At 38.3% G+C, this 15797-nt stretch overlaps 1 protein-coding gene across 1 annotated transcript in view; it reads left to right on the top strand.

The window, feature by feature from the left end:
- LOC102463247 (sodium channel protein type 1 subunit alpha) overlaps positions 1-15282 on the top strand; it is a 120073-nt gene extending 104791 nt beyond the window's left edge. Inside the window, exons 24-26 of the mRNA XM_075933529.1 lie at positions 9023-9127; positions 11247-11517; positions 11973-15282. Of these exons, the coding sequence (XP_075789644.1) occupies positions 9023-9127; positions 11247-11517; positions 11973-13150 (1554 nt within the window). The 3' untranslated portion in view covers positions 13151-15282. The remainder of the gene's footprint in view (positions 1-9022; positions 9128-11246; positions 11518-11972) is intronic.
- Positions 15283-15797: the final 515 nt, after the last annotated feature.

The raw sequence follows: 15797 nt of genomic DNA, 5'->3' as shown, positions 1-15797 counted from the left end.
TTTTTGCAATAAAAGTTCTCTAGACTCCTGTGTTGTTACATCTGAGGATGTGTAATGCAGCCATATGTGCCAGATGTTCAGATACCTAAGACCCAGAACAATGCATGAATCAGGAGAAGATAGGTTTTGCTGCACCTAACTTTCCTGCAGGGACTAATCCAAGTGTGCTCAGAGCTCACATGCCGGCTCAGAGTCCTATAGGTGATCTTACACAAAATGATGGGGAGAGAAAGGGAAGACATCCCTTATAACTTTTAGCCCAGCCGTTAAGTTAATCACTATGTATGAGACCAACAAGTTACCCTCCACACTACATATAGAATCAACAGAAAAGATTTGAATTGCAATCTGCCATATACCACTGGCCTATGGAATACTCCAATGTGGTGTTCCTTCATTCTCTCCTGTTCAAGCTGTTCCACTGTGGATAAATAATCTTTAAAAGTCATTCAGAGCAGATGGAGTAGCTCCTGGATCTTCTGCCTCCGTGTTGAATTCTCAAATACCAGGCTACAGTGTCATTCTCATGCTCATTCTTTCTTTCCCCCAGCCCAGTGATTCTTTAATTATTTATTCAAAGTAGAACAGTTTCAAAGGGAGAGACTGCAAGCCTCACACATCAATTTTTCCCCTTGCACAGGAGTTAGGCCATCTAACTGAGGAATTACAAAATCCAGTTCAAATACTTTCACCCCATCAAATGGAGGAGGGGACTTGAATTGGGGGTTGCCCGCAACTAACCACTGCATGAAAACTTTTATGTGGGACATTCTTTTCTCCCAGATTCTTGCTCAAATCGTGTAGGTGCCCAACACAAAAAGACGGTTTGCAGCTGAGAAACCTAAGCAGAGAGCAGCACCTCCCTGTAGCCCAAATGTAGGCACCTATCTCTCAGAGAGGAGCAGGGCTTAGCACAGACCCCCTCAGATTGGCATCTTTCACTGACTATTTTATGTGAAGGCTGCCCAACAATGCTGCTTTTTGTGAGTCTCTTTGGGTATATCTACACTAGCCCCCTAGTTCGAACTAGGGTGGCTAATGTAGGCATTCGAGCTTCATTTGCATGTTCCCAGGCGGGCGCCATTTTTAAATCCCCTTAGTTCAAACTGACTGGCCGCGGCTACACGCAGTCAGAAGTTAATCCGAACTAAATCCTTAGTTCGGATTAACTGTTATTTCTCGTGCTATTAGGTGCCATCTGCTATCTCAGTTTGAGATTGGATTCCTGTGTGTGTACTGCAGGGTGGAGACTAAAATTGTGCAGGATATTTAGTTAAACTCCAGAATAGCTGAAAAATACTGATCAGTTTGTAATTAGAAAAAGAACTTCTGAAACCCAGCCATTAAGTTCAATACAACCATTAAGTCCCACAACATCTGTAGCTGGGAAATGCAAGTTTGTTAAACTCAGTAGACAATTCCAGAATTAAAAATGAACAGGCCACTTCCACCTCCTCTGAACAGCCTACTGAAAAGAAAAAATGGTCCCGGCAATATAGTGTTGATTTCTTAATGTATGGATTTACTAATTGTACTAAATCCAATCAATTACCAAGGCCCCAATGTATTATTTATAGCGAAGTGCTTGCAAATGAGAGTTTAAAGCCATCCAAGTTAAGGAGACATTTGGAAATGAGGCATGCAGAATTTATGGATAAGCCACTGGACTATTTCCAAAGCAGTGGGAACTTAATTTATTAGTTCATGTACTCAGATGGTCAACTATTTTGAATGATAAAACATGAGTAGCATCTTATTTGATTGCATATCATGTGACAAAAGCAAAAATGGTTCATATCATTTCTGAAAAAATTATTCTTCTAGCATCTGTAGATACGGTATGGAACATTTTTTATGAGAAATCTGCTGAAAAGTTGAAAACTGTTCATCTCAGTATCAACAAAGTGTCTTGGTGAATATCTGATATGGCAGAGAATTTGGAAGCCCAACTTGTAACGGGCTTATAGTCAGTTGAAGATTTTGCCATACAACTTGACATAAGTACAGATATTTCAGATTAGTTAATATTGTTGGTTTATGTGAGGTACGTATGATAAGATGATTTTAAGTAGGATTTGCTGTGTTGTTTGTCCCTGCCAATACATAGAACCAGGGTACTGGTATTTGAAGCACTGAATGACAGCATAGTAGTGAAATGCAGATTGGAATGAAGTAACTGTAAAGGAATACGTGATGCTGCAGCAAATATGACTGGAAAGAACAGTGGAGTTGTGAAGAAATCTTAGAGGTAGCTGAAAATGGCATATTTGGAATCATTGCTTCATTCACCATGAAGCTTTGGCATCCAGGGGTATTCTTTCTGATCCAATGGAAGTATTGAAGGAAGCAGTGCAAATTGTGAACTTTTTAAAAGGGAGTTCATTTAACTGCAGGCTTTTTGAAATGCTGTTCACAGAAATGGGAGTGCAACACATACACTTGCTATTTCACACTGAAGTAAAGTGGCTTCAGTGGGGCTGAATGCTTACCAGGGTGTACAAACTCAAGAATAAAGTTTGTGGTTTTTTCATGGAGAAATGATCAAACTTAGCATCAAATGATGACAGCTGGTTAACAAATTTGTCATACCTTTCTGATATTTTTTTCGATTTTAAATGAACTAAACATTAAGTTGCCAGGCAGATTCAATGATTTATTTAGACACTATGAAGAGATAAAAGTAATCCAAAAGTCGTTGGCACTGGGGCAGCTATTACATGTTCTCAGCACTCTTATGACACATGAAGGAGAACAACATCAATGATGATTGAGTGAAATTAAAAGTTATACAGTTACATCTGGCTACTCTGTTTGACAGTTTTAATCACTATTTCCCAGCAAACAGGTTTAAATTTTTAAATGAAAACACAGGATAAAATATCCTTTTGCTTTTGAAAATACTGCGGCAATAATGCAGTTAAATCTGACCCCTGAGCAAGATAATGAACTGCTGCATCTCACCAGTGATTATACCCTGAGAACATGATACAAATCAATAAACTTGTCATTCTTTTTGGTCAGTGTTTTCAAAGATCTGCTGCTAAGTAAAATAAGTGTGTTCTTTTGTTGCTGCCTTTCACAACATGTGTGAAGTGTGATTTTCAACTATGACAATATTAAAAACAAAAGAAAGAAATCGACTTAACAGTGGACCTGATATGTGGGTAGCACTTTCATCCTGGATTCTGACTAGAATGAGATTATAAGGAACAAACAGGCTCACCAATTACATTAAGACAAGTATCTCAATGTGATTAAATTAAGGCTACATCTACACTGCAGAGTTTTTGTACAAAAATGGCTGTTTTTGTGCAAAAACTTACGGAGCATCCACACTACAAGCACATTCTTGCACAAGAAAAAGTACAGTAAATCGTAAGAACACAGGGCTTTTTGTGCAGGAGTTATTCCTCTTTCTACGAGGAATAAGCCTTTTTGTGCTAAAATGGCCATCAGAGCTTTCTTGCGCAAGAGAGCGTCCACACTGCCATGGATGCTCTTGTGCAAAACCACATCTCTTGGGCAAAAACACATGGCAGCGTGGACGCGCTCTTGTGCAAGAACTCTTACACAAAAAGTTCTTGTTCAAGAAGTCTGTAGTGTAGATGTAGCCTTAATGTTTTCTTTATAAGTAATGGTTTTGTCTTGTGTCATTTACGTGCAGTGGATAAAGCTGGGATGTATTGTTAATATTTATGAAAACTCTAAAGAGATATAATTATTGGGTCGTGGGCATACATTATTTTCCCCAACTGGGTCACAAGAAAAATTTGTTTGAAAACCACTGCTCTAGAGGTTTCTCTTTTGAAAACTCCCAAGGTCACCGATTCCCTGACCTTGTGGGTATGCTCCCATCATCCAAGTGCAAAACTCCTTTCTTTTTGAACCGAGGAAGATTCACTTGGGAACTTCTTCCTGTGGGGTACCCCAAGCTCTTTTATCACAACAGAGACCTTGAAAAAACAAACTGTAATCTCTCATGTATGGCCTTTCAGTCCTCGGCATGCATATAAAGACTTCCTATTACCTTCCAGGACACAAGAATCAGATCATGGCATGAACATGGCAACACTCAGCATCACCTGCCTAAGTTCCTTTGTGAATCTTGCCTTTGGTGTCTTAGACCATTATTAGGAAAATGAGAGCCACATCTTCCTCAGTTCTTTTTGAACCATGGTTTGTTATGCATCTGAGGAATCTCCCTGTTGTGCCAAGTCTTCCTGATGGATATTCTTTAAAATCTTTACTTACACTAACTCTTCAGATAGACAAAACTGTAAGGGGAAGCTGAGTTGTAAATCTACAGCATACTAGTATGCTGTGCACTGAATATCTCTGTGAACTCTTCAACTACATACTGACAGACCTTAGGCTATGTCTAGACTGCAAGCCTCTTTCGAAAGATACTTTCGAAAAAGCCTCTTTGGAAAAAGAGCGTCTAGACTGCAAGCAGAACTTTAGAAAAAGCAAGCCGCTTTTTTCGAAAGAAAGCAACGAGTGAGTCTGGATGCTCTCTTTCTAAAAAGCCCTGTTGGCATTCAAGAATGCCTTTTTTCAAAAGAGCACTTTCGAAAAAAGGCGTTCTTCCTCGTGGAATGAGGTTTACCACCGTCGAAAGAAAAGCCACGTTCTTTCGATTTAATTTCGAAAGAACGTGGCTGCAGTTTAGACGCAGGTGAAGTTTTTTCGAAAAAAGGCTACTTTTTTTGAGAAAACCCCTGAGTCTGGACACAGTCGCTCTGGACAGTACAGTCTAGACGCTCTCTTTCGAAAGAGGCTTTTTTGAAAGTATCTTTCGAAAAAGCCTCTTTCGAAAGAGGCTTGCAGTCTAGACATAGCCTTAGTGTGCACTGGAGTACCGCGGGGAACTTTTAATGGCATGGCAACAGAAGCCACATGGACCCTAATTGTATGGCATGGTAATGTGCCATAGATTTACACTTCATATTATTGCACAGTAAGGCTAAGTCTACACTGGCATGATTTTCCGGAAATGCTTTTAACGGAAAAGTTTTCGGTTAAAAGCATTTTCGGAAAAGAGCATCTAGATTGGCACGGACACTTTTCCACAAAAGCACTTTTTGCGGAAAAGCGTCCGTGCCAATCTAGACGTGCTTTTGCGCAAAAAAGCCCTGATCGCCATTTTAGCCTTCAGGGCTTTTTTGCACAAAACAGTACTGTGCTGTCTACACTGGAACTCTTGCACAAATGATTTGCGCAAGAGGGCTTTTGCCTGAACGGGAGCAGCATAGTATTTCCGCAAGAACACTGATGATCTTACATGAGATCATCAGTGTTCTTGCAGAAATTCAAGCGGCTAGTGTAGACAGCTGGCAAGTTTTTCCGCAAAAGCAGATGATTTTGCAGAAAAACTTGCCAGTCTAGACACAGCCTAAATGTTTGTCCAGATAAGTCCTTAATATCTGTTACTCTTAGCAAGCTCATTTTTTTCATGACCCTCAAAGACCTTGGATCCCAGTGCCAATCTGTTACCTAAGTCAGAAAACAGTTTTCATTTCAATACCGATATTAGAAAGAACCTCAAGAATTCAGGTGCTGTACCTTTATGCTGTCTATATCCTAGGTGGCGCTGACATTTCAGCAGTGCCCTGGAAATGCCCTCATCAAACAGGACTGACTTTTAGAGTTCATGTCAGATGCCAACTATTTTCTCTCTAACCCTCTGGAAACAATAGGAAGAAGAGAAAATATATTGAAAAAGATACCCAAACATAAGGGGATAGCACCATAGAAAAAAGTAGTAATAGTATTTTTCTTGGAAAAGCATCAATTGGTCATTGACATTTCTGGATCCTTCTGATCTCCATGTTCAACCTCGTCTCTCTAGTGCCAAAGACACCATCAGCATCTCCTGTTCATATAATCTTTGCCTTACCAATGTCATTTAATTGGACTCCTTTCCCAGATGTCTTCTCTTCCAAGCAGTCTCCGAAGAGGCAGACTTGTTTCATTCAGTTGCCCTATCCCAGTTACCCTGATTCATTCCTACAACTAATTCCTCCTTCCATTTTAGAATTTGTATTCCCAAAGACCATTTCTTTCCTTCAACAGACATCTAATAGAAGGCCTTCCCATCACAGAAAACTACAGAGAAAGGAAAAAGTATTCAGGAGACCCAGGGAAGAGCAAACCTTCTGAAGGCAGAATGGTGAAAACCACAGAAATAGGACAGGTTCCTTCAGGGCCTGTAAGAAGTGTGAAGATTTCTGAGGGAAAAGCACAGATCTGTATGGACTGGAGGCAGTGGGAAACGAGCTTGACGAAGCACTATAAAGGAAGTTTTCATGGCCAATATGGCATGGTGCCTACAGCACGCATTAGGGATATGGTACACATGTTATACTGAAAGAATGTCACAGGATCTTTATAGGGGGATCAGGCAAAACACCACATTTATTGACAACGTAACATTACCCTGTTATATGTATATTCACACATACTCTCTCTCTCTCACACACACACAAACATAGTCTTCTCCTTGCTTAAAGTTATCAGTCTGTGCTCACCTTAAATCACTGCCCAGGTGAGTTAAATGCAAGGAGGAGAGGGAGTGTCTCTCATTCTAGACCAATGCTCCGATCTTGACAAGACGAGACCCGGAGATTCATGCAGGATGCCCTGTCTTTTATAAGATTTTTCTCCCATTCAAGTCTATACATTCTGCTGTGTCAGTTCTTAACCAACCACCATTTTAATATGTTTGTCTGGAAGTTATTCTTTGCCAATTGACATCATCATGTTGTGCCTCCTTCCCAGTGTTTATTTCAAAGCTATCTTGTTTGTAAAAGGGTGCTTGTTCTTAACTCTCCAAGGCCATCCATAATATCCTCCATTGGTCTGCTTTGTATTTGGCCTCAGTATATGGTACCTTGATGCGTCTTCTACAAACACATTCCAAACTCATTCACTCCCCAGGAACTACACAATCATTTCACACATGGGAAAACCTATACAATTGTCCATACAAAAGGTATCAATCTATTTCAATATAAAACTTCTATTAGTACAAACTTTTAATCATTCACCATATATTCTTTATAACGCTAATGTATATTCTAATCACTTCTGAGAGCAATAGTGTGATCATGCTAAATCACAAGAATCCTTCTGATTACTGTTTTGACATCATATACAGACACAAGGGCTATGTCTAGACTGGCATGATTTTCCGCAAATGCTTTTAACGGAAAAGTTTTTCCGTTAAAAGCATTTGCGGAAAAGAGTGTCTAGATTGGCACGGACGCTTTTCTGCAAAAGCACTTTTTGCGGAAAAGCGTCTGTGCCAATCTAGACGCGCTTTTGCACAAGAAAGCCCCGATCGCCATTTTCGCAATCGAGGCTTTTTTGTGCAAAACAATACCACATTGTCTACACTGGCCCTCTTGCGCAAAAGCATTTGCGCAAGAGGGCTTTTGCCTGAACGGGAGCAGCATAGCATTTCTGCAAGAACACTGACAATCTTACATGAGATCATCAGCGTTCTTGCAGAAATTCAAGCGGCCAGGGTAGACAGCTGGCAAGCTTTTCCGCAAAAGCAGTTGCTTTTGCGGAAAAACTTGCCAATCTAGACGCAGCCAAGCAGTTTGCCTGATGCTAACCAGAGAAGAGCGATGGACAGAGTTACAGTTCTTTAATATTCATTCTTACACTACAATTAAGCTATATTTTATGAAACATTGTAATACTCTGTTGTCTACTCACCTAGATTCAAGTCCCTGCTCTGAATCAGGCATAAGAGGCTAACTGAAACTCAGAACATATTCATTCAACATTACTACTAGATTTAGCTCCACAGTTTGATGCCAGGTTTGACAGCTGCTTTACAATTTTTTTACTTGAGAATTCCTCAGACTATCAGTCATCCAGTTTACCAGCTTAATATGAACAGGGTTCCTGAAGAAGAAAAAGAGATTATCAGTAGCTGTAGCTCTTTGAGTGATATCTGTAAATATTCAAACTCCTTGCACACCTTCCCCACTTCCTCCTAGTTCCCTGTTATCTTGGACTATGAGATGGTTTGATTCACACCTCTCTTACATAACCTTGGGCCATGAACATTGGGGATGCAGTGGCAAAGTTTTCCAGAAGGTTCTGAATCACCATGGTGCAGGTACTTGGAATCCTATATATTCACAGAATATATAGAGGCACTCCTCAAAGAATTACAGTTTCTAGTGAGTCTCCTGTCTTTACCTATAATTGCTTGCCAGAGTCCTTCTCCTCCTTCCTTCTACAGTAGGAACATCTAGATTTGTAAGCTTTATTGTCACAATTAAGAAGGGTGAGGGAAGTGAAGTGCAGGGAAAAGTAAAACTCACAAAAAGTAGTGGTAAGTAATTGTCTCTTGTCCTTTTTCCCTTCCTTATTAAACAGTAGAAATATGTAGAACTGCATGAGAATATCGCAAGCGGTAGATAAAATACATTAAATGATTGCTTGTAAAGAAAGATCCCAATGTTTGAAAAAATCAGCCTCACATCAGAGTGTACTACAGAAGAGTGAGGACTGGTCCAGATAGCAATATTAAAAATGCCCACATCCATTGCTTCACCAGGTTGCCAAAGGTGACTAAACTTCTTGTTCAGTGAGCCTTGACTCTGAAAGAGGTTGGTTATTTTACCCATTCAATTGTATGAAAGTGCTTGAATTTGATCACCTGCCTAATATTGACAGGATGTTAGAGACTTGTCTGTAATACCATGGGACCTGAAACTAAAACATCATGAGTTTAATAACTGATTAGCTCCTATTACTTGATGCCTTTAATGCATGTCAGTGTTTAACACCACAGGAAGGTAATATAATAGCTGTTGATAGTAGTATGTCTTCTTTGAACTTCTAGTGAGGATATATTTATAACGTGTTTCCACAATACAATACAGAGTTATAACAGACACTTAATTTTCTTTTTAATCCCTTATCTCTTTTTAATGTGAGTAAAAGATCTGAAAGATTATGAACGTCAATATGGTTATAACCAGTTTTGATTTTATTTTCTTACTTTGGAGGCCAAGACATCTTTATGACAGAAGAACAGAAGAAATACTACAATGCAATGAAAAAGCTGGGATCCAAAAAACCACAAAAACCTATACCTAGGCCAGGGGTAAGAATCCTTTTAATCTATCTAGGCTAAAAGGTCAGTTTAAAAGAAAAGAAAAAATATCAGCTTATAAAAAATTTATTTAAAGTTCACATTTGCATACAAACTGGATATTTGATCTGTAAAACCTCATATACAAGTTGTCATTAAGGTAACTAAAAGTAGAAAATGTAAACACACGAAGGAAAGTGTCTTTTCTACCTGCTACCATATTTTTTTTCTTTTTTGATATGTAAAGAGGACAAGATCATAGAATCAGAATACTATTATGCCCCACTGTAAATAATAATAATAAATCATTGGTATACTGTCTGCTTTCATAGTAGCAGTCCTAAGAAGAAAAATCTGTCAGTTTACTCAGCAATAAAGAATATGTATATATTAAGGTTGGGATTTTCAAAAGAGTCTGAGGGATTTAGATGCCCAAATCTTATTAAAATTCACTTTGAATTGGTTGTCTAAATATTTTAGGATTCTTTGAAAATCCTATTATATTTTAACATGTTATAGGTGAGCTTGTGGAAACACCTGTCAAGTTATCTAATGTTTTCTCATGCGATTCTCTAATTTTAGTTGCTTAAAATTTTGCCACGTTTTTATCATTTAGGTTAAAATTTCTCATTGCTCCCTTCTTTAGGGTGATTTTTTCTGAAAAGTGTCAGCAAAAATGACCCATACTATTTCCAGAGTTTGAGGGAAAAACAAGAAGTTTTACCGACATTAAAGAATTTGTCCAATAATTTTTGGAAGAACTTTTAAGATTAGAAAGAATGCTAAGATTGCAAAGTCAACCATTCAAAAATTAAGACATGCCATAATCAGAGCTGTTAGAATCATGCGACCTTAACTCCCATCTCTTTGTATGCATTAGGTATAGTCTTTAATTACATGGTCACAAACTATTTTTCTACACAACCTCTGTCTCAATTAGAGCATAGAATGGACAGAATGAATGAGACAGAGGTTTGATGACCGGATGTGCCAATTTTATAGGGACAGTCCTGATACTGGGGGCTTTGTCTTACTTAGATGCCTTTTACCACCACCCCTGTGCCAATTTTTCACGCATGCTGCCTAGTCACTTTAGATCAGGGATGGGTCAGATCCAAATCAGGTTTGTCAAGCCTTTGGATCCGACCTCTGGCCACCCCACTGGAACCCTCAGGCAGGCTCCCTGCCCACCACAGACCCAGGCTGCTCAAAGTGGATGGCTGCTTCATGTATCTCTCTGTGTTGCACACCTCTTTGTGTGTGGGGGCGGGGGAAAGAGGGAGGGGACTTCACGTGCTGTTCCTGCTCCCAGCACAATCATCAAAGCTCCCATTAGCCAATGGAACAGCCAGCTGTTTTGAGTAGCCTGTGGCTGCAGCAGGAAGGGAGCCTATCTGAGGATACTGGTGGGCTGCTGGCTGGGAGCTGCCTACGTAAGCGCCTCCTTGCCAGAGCCTACTTTTGACATCCCACCTCCTTGCACACGGTCACCAGTCTCTCCTGCCCCATGTCACCACCTAAACCCTCTGCATCCTCTTTCCCCCAGGTCACAACTCCCTCCTAGAGCCTGTACCCTCTGCTGCATTCCAATCCACACCTGCACCTCCCTCCCACATCACAACTCCCTCCAAAACCCTGCACGCCCTCCTACACCACTCCTCCAGGTCAGAATAATCTCCTGAATCCATACGCTTTCCTGGACCCTGCACTGCAATCACCTGCCCTGGGTAACAAATTCCCCCAAATTCCCTATCAAGCCCCACACCCTCTTCTCCACACAGTCCTCTACCCTGAGCTCCCTTTTACATCCAACCTCAGTCCCAGATCTACACCTCCTCCATAGAAAAGTGATGCCCTTGACCACTTACCAAAATCTTGGAGTGGCTCCCATATCAAAAATTACTACCCACCACTCCCTGCCTTAGATGCTGGGTAAAACTATCACAACAAGTATATGCAAGGGAGTGAATTAAGCTCTAATATTTATATGATTAATTTGACAAGGCTGCCTTTTTACTGAAATTGCATAGACTATATTATTAAGACATTTTCTTTTCTTCTTCCAATATAATATAGAATAGAAAAAATAATTGTAAGATTTGCATTGAATGGTTATCTTTTTCCCCCCCAGAACAAATTCCAAGGCATGGTATTTGATTTTGTGACAAAACAAGTATTTGATATTGCCATCATGATTCTTATCTGCCTCAATATGGTCACCATGATGGTAGAAACAGATGATCAGAGTGAAGAGATGCAAACAATTTTGCAGCGGATTAACCTGGTGTTTATTGTCCTTTTCACTGGGGAATGTGTTCTGAAACTGATTTCACTCCGTTATTACTACTTCACCATAGGCTGGAATATTTTTGATTTTGTGGTTGTCATTCTCTCCATAGTAGGTAAGAATTATTTGTTATATTAAAAAGACGCTAAAATGAGTGGAAGACGAAAATTTACTTAAGGTGCTTCTTATTTGGCTTTTGTTATTACAGTGTTTATAACTAAGCAATTTAACTTTCCATTTCCTGTAATTTTATCTAGAGTAAATATCAACTATATTAGGAATAAATTGTATGAGAGAATTGAAAAGAATGTCTTCTGTCATTCTCAGTGTCAGGAATTACACATTATCTTCTCTTAAACTATGACATGTTTTACATAATGTATATTAAAATTAAAGTAGAAACTATAAAGTACATTTACTTGATATATAAAATTTTTGTAATCCTATAAACCATGATTGTATGATTTGAAAGTATTTGCAATCCTCCATCATTCTGATACTGTAGTAAAGAAAGATTAAATTGCTGTAAAATATCTCCTTCTTAACTTACTAGCTTCTGTTTTTTTACAGGTATGTTTCTCGCAAAGGTGATTGAAAAATATTTTGTGTCCCCCACCTTATTCAGAGTTATCCGACTTGCTAGAATAGGTCGTATCCTCCGTCTCATTAAGGGTGCAAAAGGGATCCGCACTCTGCTTTTTGCTTTGATGATGTCTCTTCCTGCTTTGTTTAATATTGGTCTCCTGCTTTTCCTGGTCATGTTTATCTATGCCATATTTGGAATGTCCAACTTTGCCTATGTTAAGAGGGAAGCTGGGATTGATGACATGTTCAACTTTGAAACTTTTGGAAATAGCATGATCTGCCTATTTCAAATTACTACGTCAGCTGGTTGGGATGGCTTGTTAGCTCCAATTCTTAACAGTGGAGAACCAGACTGTGACCCTAATAAACCCCATCCAGGAAGCTCTGTTAAGGGAGATTGTGGTAACCCTTCCGTTGGGATTTTCTTTTTTGTCAGTTATATTATCATATCATTTTTAGTTGTAGTAAACATGTATATTGCTGTTATTTTGGAGAACTTCAGTGTCGCTACAGAAGAAAGTGCTGAGCCCTTAAGTGAGGATGACTTTGAGATGTTTTATGAGGTTTGGGAAAAATATGATCCAGATGCAACCCAGTTCATGGAATTTGAGAAACTGTCTGATTTTGCAGCTGCGCTTGATCCGCCTCTTCATTTACCAAAACCAAATAAAGTTCAGCTTATTGCAATGGATCTGCCCATGGTGAGCGGTGACAGAATTCACTGCCTTGATATCTTGTTTGCTTTTACAAAGCGTGTTTTGGGGGAAAGTGGAGAGATGGATGCACTTCGAATACAAATGGAAGATCGATTTATGGCATCCAACCCTTCAAAAGCCTCCTATGAACCAATTACAACCACATTAAAACGGAAACAAGAGGAGGCATCTGCTATCATTATTCAGCGTGCTTTCAGACGTTATCTTTTAAGACGAACAGTAAAACAGGCTTCATTTGTATACAACAAAAATAAAATCCAAGGAGGTGTTGGTCAATGTATCAAAGATGAAATTCTTCTTGACAAGTTAAATGAAAATTCATTTACAGAGAAAACAGACATGACCACCTCAACAGCAGTTTGTCCACCTTCCTATGATTGTGTCACAAAGTCTGTCAAAGAAAAACATGAAAAGGAAGACAAAGATGTCAGAAAGAAGCAAAAATAAAATGCAAGCAAACAATTCTGTTTGTGTGAAAAGTTGTTTACAGCCTGTGATGGTGATGGTGATGTGTTTGTGTCCACGGGACTCCTGTAGGAGGTCTATGCCAAACAGACAGTTTTTACAAATATATTGTATACATAAGGACAGTGCCTATAACAAGCCAGTGACCCCTTCTCAGTAAACTGTGACTATAAAATGGGGAAACAACCTTGACTGGAGGTTACTATTTTCACTACCAGCTGACACTGCTGAAGAGGAGAGATAAAATGGCTATTCAGACTGTAGGGACCACTGAAAGGGATTCAAACAAATAATTTTTTGTGTGTTTAGCATAAAACAATAAAGTAACTGTATCCACTGATTGCATTTCAACTGCCACATTTGTCATATTTTTACAAATTCTGTGTTGGTGGATTCATCTTTTTTTTTAATCATATGTTTATTATATGTAACTATTTTTGTAAATGGGGTTTATGTTGGGGAAAGGGGTTAAGCATTACTTTACAGGTATGAGGACCAGGTGTTCTATAATATGATTCTCTAATATACACACAAATTATTTGCATGAAGGCATGCTGCACTTATAGATCATGCATGAAAAAATTAAGTCACAGAGAACAACAGTTTTTTATCTACTCATTGTTTCTGGGAGGGAGTAATAAATTCTGAGGTGCTGAGGTGCTTAATTAATGTATTCATGTTGTGTCAGATCAGACAAGTCTTTATATGCCTGTAAAGTTCTCTATAATCCACCAGATCAGAACAGATGGATTATTTTTACACAGACCATTAAATCTCAGCAAATGTAAACTTCATTGTAAGGTCTGGAGTTAAAGGTTTTGTCTTTGTCAGATGGTTTTCTGTATAAAAATATTAAAAGAACTTGCCCTAGAAAACAGAATTGACCAAAAAGAACCCTTTATAAAATTGTTCTGCTTTATCCCGCAGTATTGTTTGGCCATCTTCAGCTCTCAGTAAGGTTGACATTGTATATGTTAATGAAAAGCCCTCTATTATGTAAATAGTAATTTTACCATGTGGTGCATGTTTGAGCAAACAAATAATGACATGAGCACATTTATTGCATCAAATATGTACCACAATAAGTGTAGTGTGCAAGCTTTCAACAGGTAAAATTATGTATTCTCTATCATTATAGATAGTTTGGATGCTGTCAATGCATGTTTATACTGCCTATGCTGCTGTTCTTTCAACAGTCCAGAATTCTTAATTATGGGAAGCCATACATCAGAGGTAACGAGAAACAAATTGTTCAACAAGACCTCATTTCTTCACTTCATTAAGCAATAGTTTGCACCTAATTTAAGAGCTTTGTTTTAAATTTCAAAATCTTACGTGAAAACATATGGTGTATAGCCAAACTGTACAGATGTGTTGCAAACTGCTAAACCTGTTGAAAATAATGTGGTTAGAATTTTATAAGCAAATATAAATATTGTATAAAACCATTTTATTTTATTTTTCAGCATTATGTACATAAAATAAGAAATGAATTTTATCTTCAGGTTGATGTCACAGCCATTTTTGTTACTTTCTGACCATAGCACTTTTTCATGGAAGTATTTCAGAATATAAGAAATGAAGATAAGAATGGGTAATTGTAGGTTTCTGGGTTTTTTATTATCTTTAAAAACATTTCCATTTGAAATATTCTGATAATTTTTGCAACATAAGTGAACAATTTGCTTGATTTCAAAAGGCTATATTTTTTTGCTTTGGAAAAGGATGCAAATTTTGCTTGAATTTCTAGCAGTGCCTGCATAAGTATTTATTTATATTTTTATTCTTTTTGATTCATGCTGCATTATATTATTAATATATATCTCGGTCCACAATATTTTTTCACAAAAGCAAAGTAGCAAAATTGTATAATTAAACAGATCAGGACATTTTATGTTTCTTACACAGGAAAATTACATATAGACTCCTTTTATTAAAACTATTGACTTATACTGTATTAGTGAACTGCATGCAGGACGATGCTATTACCCTAACTAATGCTAAACAACATTACCAATGCGCCGAAATAATAAAGATTACATTTTTTAATTGTATTTCCTTGTCTGTTTTTATTAATTAAAATTAATGTAAGCTCAAAGGTATTATGCTATGCACTGGGGATGTGAAAGTATAACCGTATATATGGTTAACTGATGAGCTTGGGTTCATCAGTTAATGTTCACAGTTACATGCAGAAGTTTGGTATGTGTGGGCAGCCGGTTTCTTGTGCACCAGCTCCTAGGAAGCCACCTCCTCCCTACCCCTGCATTTAACCACTGATTTTAAGATCAGATGGGACCACTATGATCATCTAGGCTGACTTCCTGCATAATACAGGCTATAGAATAGCATCTAATAATTCCTGCTATAATCATAACTGCGGATTCAGCTAGAATAGACTTAAAGACATCCAATCTTGATTTTAAAAAAAATCAGTGGAGAAACAGATTGTTCCAATGATTAATAAAGGTCACTATTAAGTAACTGTGTACTATTTTAGTCTGAATTTGAATCTCTTAAAAAGCTTTGGCTGCCATTGCTTTATTCTCCCAATTACTTTATCTGTCACAGGTGACTCGCAAACCACAGTGATTTAAGAGGACAAAAATGGAGAAAAAGGTGTCTAGAA

The sequence above is a fragment of the Pelodiscus sinensis genome, chromosome 7 (assembly GCF_049634645.1).
Source record: "Pelodiscus sinensis isolate JC-2024 chromosome 7, ASM4963464v1, whole genome shotgun sequence".
Classification (NCBI taxonomy): domain Eukaryota; kingdom Metazoa; phylum Chordata; order Testudines; family Trionychidae; genus Pelodiscus; species Pelodiscus sinensis.
This window is presented reverse-complemented; position numbering and strand designations above follow the sequence as displayed.